General features: G+C 38.8%; 1 protein-coding gene across 6 annotated transcripts in view; it reads right to left on the bottom strand.

Moving 5' to 3' along the window:
- The window catches only part of AFF2 (AF4/FMR2 family member 2), a 518,440-nt gene that overhangs the window by 91,431 nt on the left and 413,027 nt on the right, over positions 1–13,982 (bottom strand). For all 6 annotated transcript variants that reach the window (XM_030933764.1, XM_030933766.1, XM_030933765.1 and 3 more), the window contains one exon: positions 1,700–1,737. In XM_030933764.1, the coding sequence (XP_030789624.1) occupies positions 1,700–1,737 (38 nt within the window). The remainder of the gene's footprint in view (positions 1–1,699; positions 1,738–13,982) is intronic.

The raw sequence follows: 13,982 nt of genomic DNA, 5'->3' as shown, positions 1-13,982 counted from the left end.
TTTCCCTCTCTTCTTTTTATAACATTCCTCAGAAAGCTAGACATTAGATAGAGTCTGCACTGTGAATTAATAAGAACTCATAAAAATACAATTACTGTAGGGTCAAATTCTCAAAAGGAGCAAAGAGAAAACAGGTCCCGCTTCTAGGCCATTAGAATAGAATTAAATGCAACCCCAAACACTGCCAATGGGCTATTCTATGCATGCAAAAATGCAGCTTGGGAATCACTTCCTATTGGGAGGGCTGGAGCTTGGAGACATTTGCCATTGAGGGCCTCGATTTACATTCCTCCAGCCCTAGCCCCATGCCTTGTGACCTGGGGCACACATCTGCATGCAGGCGGACTGGAGGGAGGAGTGCAGTTGAACTGCAGGAAAGAAGATCACTAATCGCCCACCCAGGGACAAAAGCCCTGACCCTGGCCTCATTAGCACCACCTCTAATTCTCCGAGCTTGCCAGCCACAGGCTTACAGTGGAGGAGCCTTTAGGGCATTCAGATGGAAAAGAAATCAGGCTGCAGAGAAGATTTCAACCCCAACTGCACTATTTGACAAAACCTCAGCTACTACAAATACTTCCACAGGACTATATCATAATATATCTCCAGACTATGGATATCCCTCTAGATGTTACAGAGCCTGATAGGAAATATTCATTGGCCTAAGAAAAATGAAACTTAAAAGCAAAGTACACAACACCTTTTGGAAAAACGTACTAGGGCTTGGATTTAATGGTATGCTAAATGCTACCCTGGTGCCCTGGAAAAGTTAGTTATTTTATTATACAAAACATAAACAGGCTTCTTGTCATTAGCATTAGCTGATCCATTCTCCCAGAAACTTAAAAATCAATGTACTCTCCATTTCTGTATTTGGTACCAACTATAATGGAAGCCAGCCAAAATAAATTAACACATAGTTCCTCGAGATGTGATATTACCAGACCTATCATAACCCAGCAAATAGAGAAAGTCCTCCCTCAGCCACAGAGCTGGCAGGGCTAGCATGCATTGTAACACTGCAATCAGATGTTACAAACCCAAATGACAAGACAGTCATCCTTCTTAATTTGAAAGTCGCCCTTCTGGAAGAGACAGGGATGTCTAAGATGTACTATATTTAAAGGAGGTCTGTGTAGCTTGTTTATGATTTAAGAGTATCTCATAAAATGCCTTGGGAGTTGCTTTCTGTTAGCTAAAACAAAAAAGAAAAGCCTTTGGTTAAGTATACTTTATGAGCTTTTCATTAACTGAGTATTGAGGCCTTGATGCCAAGGTGCCAAACTTCCCCACGTGGCTGGAAATCACTTGGCACACTTTCAGTCATTTATGTCTCTGTCATAGGTCCAAGGTTTGCAATTAAAAATGTAATCTTTTTAGCATGTGCAAAACCCAAAGGCTTGAAGTACTATGTATTGAATATGATTATAATAGAATTTGGCAGCTGTTCATGGATTGCACATATTAATTTATGTAAACTGGGTACAATTTGGGGCATTTCTTCATCAGGAACACAGGAAAAAATATAAGCTGGTCTCTGCTCATTGGAGGATTTTTTTTGGCTTGTTTTGTTTTTGTCTTTAAATTGTCATGAATAGAGATTAACTCAAAATCCAAGGTCCCTTTTATGACCTTATTTTTTCACATGCATTGAGTCCATTAAAATTAACATTTGCAACTAATAAAAATAATAACTTACTTCACAGGATTATTCCTAGGTTTTGCCTTTTCAACAGCCTGTAAACAGAAGAAAAAATGCAATTAGACAATATTAGCAGGCATAATTGTTGCAACTAGCTACCAAAACAATAAGCAATATAAAATGCTCTTCAGAAACATAAGGAGCTAACCGAAACAGGGTGCTGTAGATAAGCAGACTGGAGACTCAGAAAGCAATTTTCTTCTCCTGGGAAACACGGTTACCTGTCCAAGTGCAGCTTTCCAATACAGGCAGGCCTTGTGAAGGCTGCCTAGCAAGTTCATTAGGGACCATAAAAGTGGACTTCTGGGTGCACAACTAGGGTCCTTCTCTTCCCACCTTTCACTCTAATCTTACCCTGTTTGGACCTGATTGGGTTGTACTGACAGGTTGGGGAAACAGATGCAGACAGAATGGTCATGGGCATATCCTGGATTTTTAGATTTGTGGTAGCGAACTGCTCACCCTAGCACTGCTGCTGACACCTGGCCACACTTCCACCATGATAGAAAGTCAAGTGTCCATTTCCAAAATCATTTTTATTAGCCGATACCACAAAAGGACAAGGAATGACTGAATACTGAAATCAATTTCCTCCCATGGATCATTTAAGAAAATATACACCAAATCATAGAAATGAGGAAATCTCTGGGCCTCTCGGCCTGCATTGCTTTAGACATGGAGGCTGGTTCCAGTTTAGCACTGAACCCATTGATCTGTGTACAGTCCATTTATCATTCATGAAAAGAGCTAGTGATCTTCACAGTATATTAGAAGAAACAACTCAGATCATCTGTCAACAGCCCTCTTATTTCTGTTTCCTTCTCCACAGGGATTTCATCTCCTTCGATTCTTCTGGAATTAAAATGTTGCTAAGCAACACAGCTGGGGGTGCTGATGGCAGAGTGGCTACAGTCTATCAAACTGTTTAAGCACCTGGAGGGTTTCAGTGATGATTTTTTTTCATATTTCTGTAGCATAATTATGTAATCAGAACCAAACTTGTACTCCCGTAGACTTTTTCAGGCTACAGACGTTATGTTTGATAAAAAGAGCATTGAAGCAGCCATTTGACAACCTCAGGGTTGTTCAGATCCTTTACAAAAGTATCTGTTTGGGGACCTTTATATTTGTGAATCTTGGAGGTGGGTAAGGGCTACAGAGAAGAGAGAAGAGAATACTGCTGTAAATTAGAATACAGAGGCAACCACTTTTAGCAGAGACAACATGTAATCTAACTCTGGACTTGACATGCTGGGTGACAAGTGATATTCGACACACTGAAACCCTCTATGCATAACAACGGAATAAAACACTTCCAAAGTTTAGATGTTGTGCTGGAAATCCATGCTTCCATTTATTAAGTCTCAGGTTCTGTTTCTAGATAAATAACCATTAATATTTGGGCACTTTCTTTGGCTTGGTAGGCAAAAATCATTTTCTCACCATCTGTGCCTGAGGTTGAATTTTGGCAAGTGATAGAATAGGAAAAAAACTAAGGAACGAGGTAAGAGGTGAAAATGAGAAAACAAGAAATATGTGTCTGGCTGGCCCAACTCATCTGTCACATGTATCTTGGATATGAAAACCTTTTCATTTGCAGTCCATGTACAGAGGATGCGAACCTCACTCATCCTGCAGATTGTCCCATGTCAGAAGAACAAAGAGAGAGGAGGTGCTGGCAAGAAGTGGGGACTGGCACACACCTTTCCTACAGCAGTAGGACCCAGTCTGTACACACATGCACACTCACATCTGCCTTTTTTTTAAAACACCCTTTTCTCTCCCAAGTCTGGCTGGTTTGCAATAAGATATAGCAGTAGGCTGAAGACATGTCACTGTGGAAATCACATGAATCCACTTTCTTCAGTCCCTTAGACTCCAGATAAGTCTGTTCTAGAAGACTTAGGTTATCACAAAGTAATGGGTGCTGTGTTCAAGTGGTTTCCTTTTAAAGCATGCTGGATGTGATAGGATGAGCTTGCCACTGGCAGGAGACAGGAAGAGGGAAAAATCAAAGTGACATTGCTTAACCTCCCTTTGATTCGGAGGCATGTTTTTTGAAAATACCCTTTCTGCTCTATGCTTTGGAACTGCCAATTAGACCCAGTTATTTTTCTCTGATCAGGAGGAAGATGATCATGTTTGAGGCCAGTTTCTTTGAAACATTCATCTTTTTATAGAGCCAACATAGGAAAATAACTTCCTTTAAATTATTTTTTCTGGGTTGCCTGGCTATTGATCGAAAATGTCTATACTGAGAGGTTCTCCTTTCTTTGGAAATTAACTTGCTATTATTCTGATGTCCCAACAGCTCTAGTCAGATGTCCTCATGTCATCCTCTTGTGTGCTCATCACCTTGAATCTTTCAAGTAAATGATGGCAAGTAAATGACGGTGGAGTAAATGATGGCAGAGAACCTTGCCATATGAGAAAAAGCTCGCAATTTGTTACTTTGCTTTCACTGTAATTTGATGTTCTTTTAGGCATGCTATGAGGAATTATTACATTAAGAGACTTTGAAGAAAAAATGTTAAGTGAATTATTTATGTGCAAATGATACGTGAATTATTCTACAAGATACACAAAGAGATAATTTCTCTTTTGAAATGATGGGACATAAGAAGACAATCGCAAGTTCCAGACACACTTGCCAGAATGTGAGACACACTGCAAAAGGAGGAAAATTAAAAGGAAATGACATAGCACAATTCACCAAACATCAAGACAGTTACATATTGGGATTGCAGCTAATTTTAACTTTAAAAACATACATTAAAGTAATTTAAACTGATTGGAAAATGGAGGCTGGAGAGTTAACAGTTATGTTGCTTTAATTTATAACGTCTATATGCTTTTAAAAACCTATATTCTCCTTATTTTTTTTTGCCATGGTTCCCTATCATGATACTTATCTCACAAATGAGGAAGCTCTAGTATAAGAAAAAACAATAAAAGAAATTAAAATGTTAGAGAATGTACTCCAGTATGGTGTGATGTGAGGTAATAGGCTAGCGTGGAGAGAGTGCTCTGCCAGAAATGTTAAAAACCTGGGTTCTAGTCCCAGCTTTGCCACTTACCCTATTGGCAAGTACTAAACACCTTTGAGCATCAGTTTCTTCATTTTAAAAATGAAGATAATAATTCCTGCCTTTTCTACAGCAAGGGTGGTTGTGAGTAGCCAACATTGACAACAGTGCTTTGGAAGCTGCAACATGATATGTAAATGCAGTGCATCTTGATTGTGACTGCTTTCTACACAGGTGTTCATGCGTAGATTTTTACAGCCAGATAGTTTATGGGCTGAGTAGAGGCCACGTTGCGGTATGAAACCTACACAGTTATTCCAGTGAGGATTATAGGAACCACTATCTTCTAGTCTCCATATCAGTAGTGGTTCTGGAGTGAATAGAATGCTTCTGTCTGGAAAGTGCTATTCACAGAAGACTTTGATATGTTTAGATTCTACAGACCTCTCTTTTTCTCTGTTTGTCTTTCTCTCTTTTCTCTCTCTCTGTGTTTCCAAGGAAGCCTAGGATGATTCTGTATTTTCCAGCTGATCTCTCCTTCAGTAGCCCCTCCTTCCACACTTCACTCCATCAGAGAGGCTCTTTACTTCTTTATTAACGTTGGACCCTGAGGATGGGGAAGCCCTGAAGCTCCTATTCTACTTGGGCCACCTCTGTCATGGGGTATCTTGAGAAATTAAATGCAAGGAAAAAGGAACTTCTCTGATTCCAAGGAGCATTTCTGAGATGACTCCTCTCTCATTATCAGCAAATTTATTTCCTTTGGAGGGATGATGTGGCTACAGACAGGCTCAGAGTTGCTCACTCGCTAAACCTATGTTCCTAAAAATAAGAACCCCGTCTTTTTTTATATAGATAATCCTTGTGCTGCACTAAAGCTCAGGTAACCCAGGAACCATATTGAATTACATAAACCATATAATATAGCGCTATTAAAAAAATAGGTAGAAAGAACAAAGGAAGCAAAGACTGTTGCTATCTCTTGAGTCCCATCCACATGGCATACACGATATCCTATTTCCTTAGGGATAAAATGTGACATAAAAGATGCTTAGAAAACTTGCCAGCTGTTTTCTATATAATGATAACACTTCTTCAAAATTCTTTAGCAAGGTAATTCTGTCCCAGAGATTATACTCCATTAATTGTTATTCTAGTCCAATAGACATGTATACCATATTTATAGAAAATGTAGAGAATCTTTTGGGGGTTATAAGAAGCATGCTCTGAACAGTTACAGTCAAACTTATGACATTATCCCCCTCCTTTTACAGAAAACAAATCTAATGCAATATGTTTCCTGTATGTTGAGACTGTCAAAGTGAACATTTGGATGGCCTAGAGATATTGTGGCAGTGGACTCAGGTATTGGTTTTTTCCATAATCAATAATAATACTGTCAGTCAAGCATAAAGTGTGATTTTATTAGTATTGTTCTATATTCCTTTTGCTTTTCTATTTCATATGCATTTTCCTTACATTCTACTAGCAGATACATCCAAACTGGGTTTTTACATTTCTTAATCAAAAGGGAAAAGCCAATCGTTCAGATAATTTCAAATAACTGGATATTCAACAACATGGAAAAAGACAGAAAAACAATTAATTGCATTGGTTTTGTGTTTCTTTGTTTTGTTTTGGATTTATTTTTTTTTTTTCACATGATTGTTCTGTGAGACACAGCCATACTCTAACTTAGCAGCATGTATTGGTAAATTGCATCGATTGCCTAAGTTCAGAAGAGAAACTCTTCTATTAACAAATGATCTCATCATTAGGGTATTCAGATGATCTAAAGTCAATACCAACAGAACTGGCTAAAACAATTGAAGAGACATATACTGACAGCACTTGCTTAAATATAAAAATGAATTGCTTAATTACAGCATTTAAATAGATTTCACTGGAATGAATAAAATGGCAAAAGACAATGTATCCTGTAGGCTGGGGTTTCAGCTGGCATTAAGCACACACAGCCAAGGGTGGCAGATTAAGAGGACAAAATGTCACTCAAGATTTTACAACACCTGGGTGCCTGAATTTCTGACTTGTCATACAGGGATTATAATCTTTAGGAAAACATTAACCATTATTATGCATGCCTGAAAACGTGCATGGAAACATCCTGTATTTGAACCTTGAACCACTAGGAAGCAAAAACATGTTACCTATCTTTAGATCACTAGGCTTTCCACATTTTAACTTTATTCATTCTTTTCTGATAATCAATGAAATAGGTCTTTGCTATACATAACAAGGGCGGGAATATACTTTTGACAGGCAGAGGTTGGGGAAAATTTGTTCTAAGTGGATGGAACTATGTCTTGCACTTAATAGTCACTTAAACATTGATGAGATAAATGAATCAGGAATGACTAGGCAAACTCATAGGCCTGGACATTATGCTCTGGGAATGAAAATGTGCCAGACGACACTAAGCTCTGTATGGAGGGAAAAAATAAGCCTCTGGAGGAAGAACTGAGCTCCAGGCTGATGTGCATCTAAATTCATCCTGCAACTGAATGTAGGGCTCTTATTTACACTCCAAAGAGGAGGGAGTATGGAGCAGCATTCACAGGGTGAATTTCCCATCCCACTTTCTGGAAGAAAGCTTATAGCTACCTGTGCCCTCCTCACTCTTCCTGCAACTACTGCTAACTTGATTTGTGTTGCCTCTCACCAGGACTGTGGCCACTGCCACCTCACTTCTCTACTGGTCTCTCTATTCTAAATCCATTTTATGTTCTACTGCAAGATGAATCTTCCTAAGGCTCCACTTTGATCACATTGCTCTCATTGTCATAATCCTTCATGGCTTCCCATTGCTTATTGAGTAAGTATCAATTTCACTCACACTGCCATTCAAGACCCTGCCACAGCCAGTTGAACAGCCACTGAATAGCAGATACTACTTGTACCTGCATGCACATTTCACTAACATGGCAGCCAGAGTTTTGTGAGCATCCAGCCCAAAGATGATGTGGTAACAGTATTCAGAAGTGCCTGCATTCCATAAAGAATTGCTCCCTTCACTCTGGCTATGTTGCTGGATAGAAAATCCTTTAGCAAGATCCATTTGTCAGTTGGAAATTTCCTTTATAACTAAGGTTTGGTTTATTGTAACTTAATGAAAAATGTACTGTCTTTGGTGAAGAAGCATGTTTCACCCACAAAAGTCATCTGTTGACACTAATCATTCTCTAAGTGGAGTAAATATGGAGATGCCAGGCAAGCACCTCAGTATTGCTTTGAGGTGTTTATTTTTCCCCAGTCAGGAGGCCCAATGTAAGTGGCACTTGGTCACTCTGTTCCCCTGGGGTTTGTGGGTTTGAAAGTTCAATTTTCTTTCCCCTAACCAATCTGAGCCCTCTTGCCTCTGATGCTAAGGGGGCACACGTCGCAAAATGACATGTGTCTTTTAGTGAGAGACAATCAATGCCTAATAGAGGTTTTCTCCCTACCATGCGTAACCAGAAGAAATGGGAAGTGTATTATTAGTACATAGTAGCTACTCAATTATGTATTCAAAAGCCTAATTGGCAAGAAATACTGATAATACACCTTTATCCTTAACCTACTAGTGTGATCAGGTTTCTTGTCCCTTTGGAACACATTATACTTCGGGTGATGAGACTACATTCATTTTTATTTATATACTAAATACTAACTGACTGTTTGTATCTCAGTTTTCTTATTGAGAAAATGAGAACGCTGGAGTAAAAACTCTCTATGGTCATTTTAAGGTCTGGTATTCTATATTTTAATACACACACAGGAGTATTTCACATATATCTAAAAGGATTACATCCATATGTATATATAAATATATATATTTATATATGGATATATAATATATAAAATAATATATAATATATATGGATATGTTTTTTTTTCTCATTTTTTCTCATATATATATACATGTGTATATATATATATATGAAGTGGACTAAGGCTTCATATTTAGCCCTGAATCATATATATATGTGTGATTGAATATTGAGTGAAGGACTTTGGCAACAATGTTCTTGGCAACAATGGTGTTTGCCCTTTATTACATAAAGTCTGTAGTATACAATGGAGAATGTAGGGTTCAAGGGAAGGAATTTTAAGCAGAAATTGGATAGAGTCAGACTTGATTTGGGTAGATAAATGTGGATACAATAAGGAAGATGGACATAATGAGGGAGAACCAGGAAGCTAGGGAGTTACTTTCTTGTTAATCAAAAGAGAAGTAATGAACACAAGAACATGGCAGATCAAACCAGTATGTCTCTTCGACCACAGACAGCATTACTATTTCTGTGCTAACGACTCAAAATAGTCTGAACTAGGAGGCAAAAAATAGCAACTAATTGTCTAATGTACTCAATTTTCCCTCAGTCTATTTCTAACTATAGTCAGGAAAACCAGGCTCTGTAGCATGTCCTGGTAGTATTATGAGGTCTATACTATCATCATTCAGGAAGGGAGCCTCTCAGGAAACACTACTTCTGCTCTGGCTGGAAGGGACAATATAATATGTTTTATCAGAAAAAAGTGTGGAATTTTCTTCACTTTCTGCCAAAAGAGCTGAAACACATGGAAGCCTCTCTCCAAATACTGTATCTATTCACCATTAGTTATAGACTGAGAAGGAGAATCTTGCTGGGTTGGAAGATAGCTGCTGCCATTATCTGCAGGCATGCACACTGCCAATAAAGAGTTGTGCCACAGAGTCTAATTTGTCTACTTGAGATGTCTTCTCCTTTATCTTTTGAAGCCTCAATTGTAACAGTTGTGAAACTACATCAGGATTTACACAAATATATTAAAACAGAAAAGTTGCTGAGAACAGTTTCATGGTCACATTGTGAAGACTTAATGGTACAAAATCAATGTTTTCATGGCTCCTGAGGGAAGCTGAATTAACATCATCCCCCAAACAGATTGTTCTCTCTTCAGGATAGTTTCCTTCCCCCTCATTTCATAACACATCTGCTCCCCTGAGCTAAGGAGTTATACCTACCATGGTGTTTCTCGGCAGATGCAGTAAAGAGGAATAGAGACTTACTAAGACTTAATGACCCTCGAGGCCATGCTTATGCCCAGAGGATTCTGAAGGCTAGACTCGGGGATTCTGGGACATGCCTGATCATAGGGATGCTCTCACCCACTATAGTTTTCTCCACGTTACCAGGCAGGCTCGTGGCTCAGAGGCTCAAAGGGGAACCTAATCGCTGTCTTTAAGAAACTGGGCTCATGCTGTGATTCTGCTCCAAGTGAGAGCTGGGAGAAGAAATATTAGAGAGGTAAGAATGGGCAGGAGAGGTGAGAAGATACAGAGGGGAGAAGAAGAGGGCAAATGAGGATATAAGAGGTCAGGTTCTTTCACTTTTCTGAGGAATTATCACAAGCACCACTGCACTACTTTCTTCACAGAGGAACACAACAGAGCATATGGAATTGGAACAGACATCCATAGGTGAGGGCAGTGGTGTGTCAATCAGTAATGCACAGAATTTCCATTCGTCTCAGTATCTCTGTATCTCTCTCTCTCTCCCCTCCCCCTCCCTGTCTTACACACACACACACACACACACACACACACACTCACAGAGTACACTGTTCACAGCCAGAACACCACAAATACAGTCATATAGTAGCATGGCCATACTTGCTGTCAATAAGACAAAAGGATGTTATTGCAGACTTCATTTATATGTGTGTGTTTAAGGTGGTGGGTGGGTGTCACTTATGTCAATATTCAAATAAAATTACATGGGTATTAACACATTTGGTCTGTACACTATCTCTTGCCCTCATTGTCTGCGTGAATTTAATGTTGCCAATTGTAACTTGGTTCCCTGTATCCCTACTACTTTATGGAACCGTACCCAAGCCATTTTTATTGTAAGCACAGTGCCCCTGCTAGCAAAATACAGGGGTAGAGGAAGGGTAGAGGAAGCAGTGGGAAAAGCCCTGTGAGCTTGCTGGGCCCCCCAGTAAGCAATTTCCGCCTTGCCTCACAGGGGTCCTTTAGGAGGGCTGCCAGAGGCACTGGGAAAAGGCTACAGGGAGAAGGAAACCTCCAGCTGAACTTTGTAACAATTTGAACCCATTGAGAAATCTGGCCAGAACTCAGGGAAGGGCATGAATCCAGAGTGCAGACTCCACAGGAGGGGGACGAACTAAAGCCCTACTTGCTTTTGCAGCAATGTTGCCAGAAATGACAGGATTTTATACTCTTTTATGGCTAAATAATAATCAATTTTGTGTATATATATGTGTGTGTGTGTGTGTGTGTGTGTGTATATATATATATATATATATATCACATTTATATATATATATCACATTTTAACCATTTATTTGTTGATGAACATTTAGATTGATTCCATATCTTAGCTATTGTGACTTGTGCAGCAATAAACACGGTGGTGCCAGTATTCCTTTAATATACTGATTTTCTTTACTTTGGAAAACTACCCAGTAGCGAGATTGTTGGATCATATAGTAGTTTTATTTTTAGATTTTTGAGAAAGACACACACACATATATATGATTCAGGGCTAAATATGAAGCCTTAGTCGGCCTCCATTAACAAGAAATCAGCTTTAGCAAGTTTATACATTTTTAGTAAAATGTTCCAAAGACTCCTATGAAATTTTTGCTGTGTGAAATATGAGTTATGTGGCCCCATACATTTTAGAAAGTTTTGTTTCTTTTTTCTGCCCATCCACCTGTATTTTGAATGGTTAATGTTGGATTGGTTTATCTCAAATTTGGAAACCCTTCTGTGCACTTAACAATGCTTACATTCTTTGCTCTTGATAAATAAATATAAAAGTAAATATAGCTGCTTAAGAAAATATCAATTCAGTTTTCCATGCAGAGCAAGGTCCTTGGTGTTTGCAGCCTGCCTGGTGACTTTTTTAGCAGATGGCAGATATCTGGCGGGGATGGGGCAGAGTTAAGCATTCTTGAGCCCTAAACCGAAGCCCCAGTAAATTTTTCAAGCAAGAATATAAATTTCAAAATCTTACTTTTTCAAAGTGGCAAAGTGTTTCATTATATAACTTTTGCTTGAGGTGTGCATGCTGTTCTAGGTATATTCCAGAACCCTGATTAAACTCAAGGCTTGGAAACTACCAATGAAGTTAGGCACACATGTTGCATTTTCTGGGACTTACTTACGAATGACTCCAGAGTGAAACTTCCAGGCTGCAAGAATGGATTAGGACCCTAATTGGGGTGATGGAGAGACTTAAGAAAAAGAACGTGCTGGGACCAAACGGGGGTGGGGTTTGAGTGAAGAAAGGACCAATGATGTCTAGCCACTTCCTCCAGCCCAGAAAGGGCAACATGATGAGGACTGTTTCTCCAGGCACTTCAACTGAAATCTGTACTTAGTGGTCCCCAGCTTTCCAGAGGTGGCTGATACTCTCACTGCCACACTCTTTACAGAACCATATATGTGCTGTGTGCTCTTTGTGGGTGAAAAGGCTGTGGTCATCCCTGTCATACATGAACATTATATATTTTGAAATGACATCATATTCATTTTTGTTTCTGTTTGGATATTGGGGCAAGCAACATATCCTCACCAGTGTTTGACTTAAAGTCATTGTGGAAAAGTGCTAAGCTAAGCAAAACAGCTATTGGCTTTGCAACTGAAATGCTCAAAGTTGGATAATTCATAAAGTGTATTAGACATTAACCAGCATTTGGTCATTACTGACCATGTGATAAGCACAATACGTAAAAACATTACACTTCCATGCATCTCTGTATGCTCAAAGCATTCTACTATATATAGATTACAAGTCAAAAAAATTGGTACTAAAGGAGAAGACCTAATTGTAATAAAAAAATTCAGCACACAGGTTTCTAAACAGTCACGGACTTGTCTCAAGCATTTTAAAAACCACATCATACAAGCCCTAAGCAGTTTCTTGTTAATCTAGTCTCTGTGCTAATATAGCCAAATGGGAAATACAATCTTGGGAATATGAAGGCCAATGTTATTCTATTAACCTTATATGTTATCCTATTTACTTTCCTGTCTTCAATGAATAAATTAAAATGTCCTCTCATTCTCTAATTGGTGGAGAGTTTGAGTATGACAATGTATAGATTTTATTCAGCTACATTCTGTAACCTTAACGGCCCAAATGCTATCATTCTGTGAGGGATTTCAATGAAAGGCAATGACAGATAAACTGTTTACATTAAAAGACTCTATCAAAGTTATTTTGCACCCAGTTTCATCCTAATCCATCTGCTCTTTCTAGAGCTCTGACAGGCTGACCTCGCTTGCTGTGTGTGTCGTATCGATGTCATTACCAAAGAGGCTTTCCCCAGCCTTTCTGCTGATAACAAAGTAAATGGAAATGCAGAGAAACCTCGGGGAGGTAACAACTTGTTCAGTATGATGAGGGAGAACTGTGGCTACAAAATAGGACTGATTACAGCAGGGAAGAGTATCTGTTGTCACAACTAATATATTCTCTACAGCACACCAACTTCAAAAGAGCTAGATGATAGCAGGGGTAAAATTTATTGCATCTTTTTCATTAGCAAACTTAAAACATAAACGCGGGCTTTCAATTTAATGTGGCTACTAGGTTCTGAAAGTTCAGTGGTGTGCATCACAGGTATCAGGAACACATCCCAAAGCTGCCAGAATGTTCGGGTCTTCAGTGGCTGTGTAATAATTTCATTTGAAATTCTCAAATAGCAACCAGGTCAGTAAGCTCGCTCAACAAGAACAACCACCATAACCATAACCACCACCAAACAACAAACAAATCAAAATGGATCAAATATAAGACCAAAATCAATAAACTGGATTAAAAGTAACTTTTTTGTGTGTTAGGTAATTAGTAATCTGAAGATTAAAACAAACAAACAAACAAACAAAACTGTGAAGTGGAGAGGAAGATCTAAGAAGATTATTGTTTTCTGTAAATGCTCATATGCTTAAGGTGCAACTCTGCGACTAGTGTCTAGTTGGAAAGTCCATACATCTCCAGTAATTAATATGCTTTCAATTAAGTGAATATTTCACAGAATACCAGGGTACTTCTTCGGCAGAAAAAGAAATAAGATGGGGTTAAATAAAATTGGGTACACTGGAGCTACTCATGATCATGTGCCCAGATACAACACATTAGAATGTTTTGTGTTCAAATAAAATTTTAATGGTTCAGTTCTGTTTTTAAAGCACTAGCATACTACTCCAAGCTTTATGTAGAGTCTTTTAGTGAACCTGGTCA

Source organism: Rhinopithecus roxellana, chromosome 7 (assembly GCF_007565055.1).
Source record: "Rhinopithecus roxellana isolate Shanxi Qingling chromosome 7, ASM756505v1, whole genome shotgun sequence".
Lineage (NCBI taxonomy): Eukaryota > Metazoa > Chordata > Mammalia > Primates > Cercopithecidae > Rhinopithecus > Rhinopithecus roxellana.
This window is presented reverse-complemented; position numbering and strand designations above follow the sequence as displayed.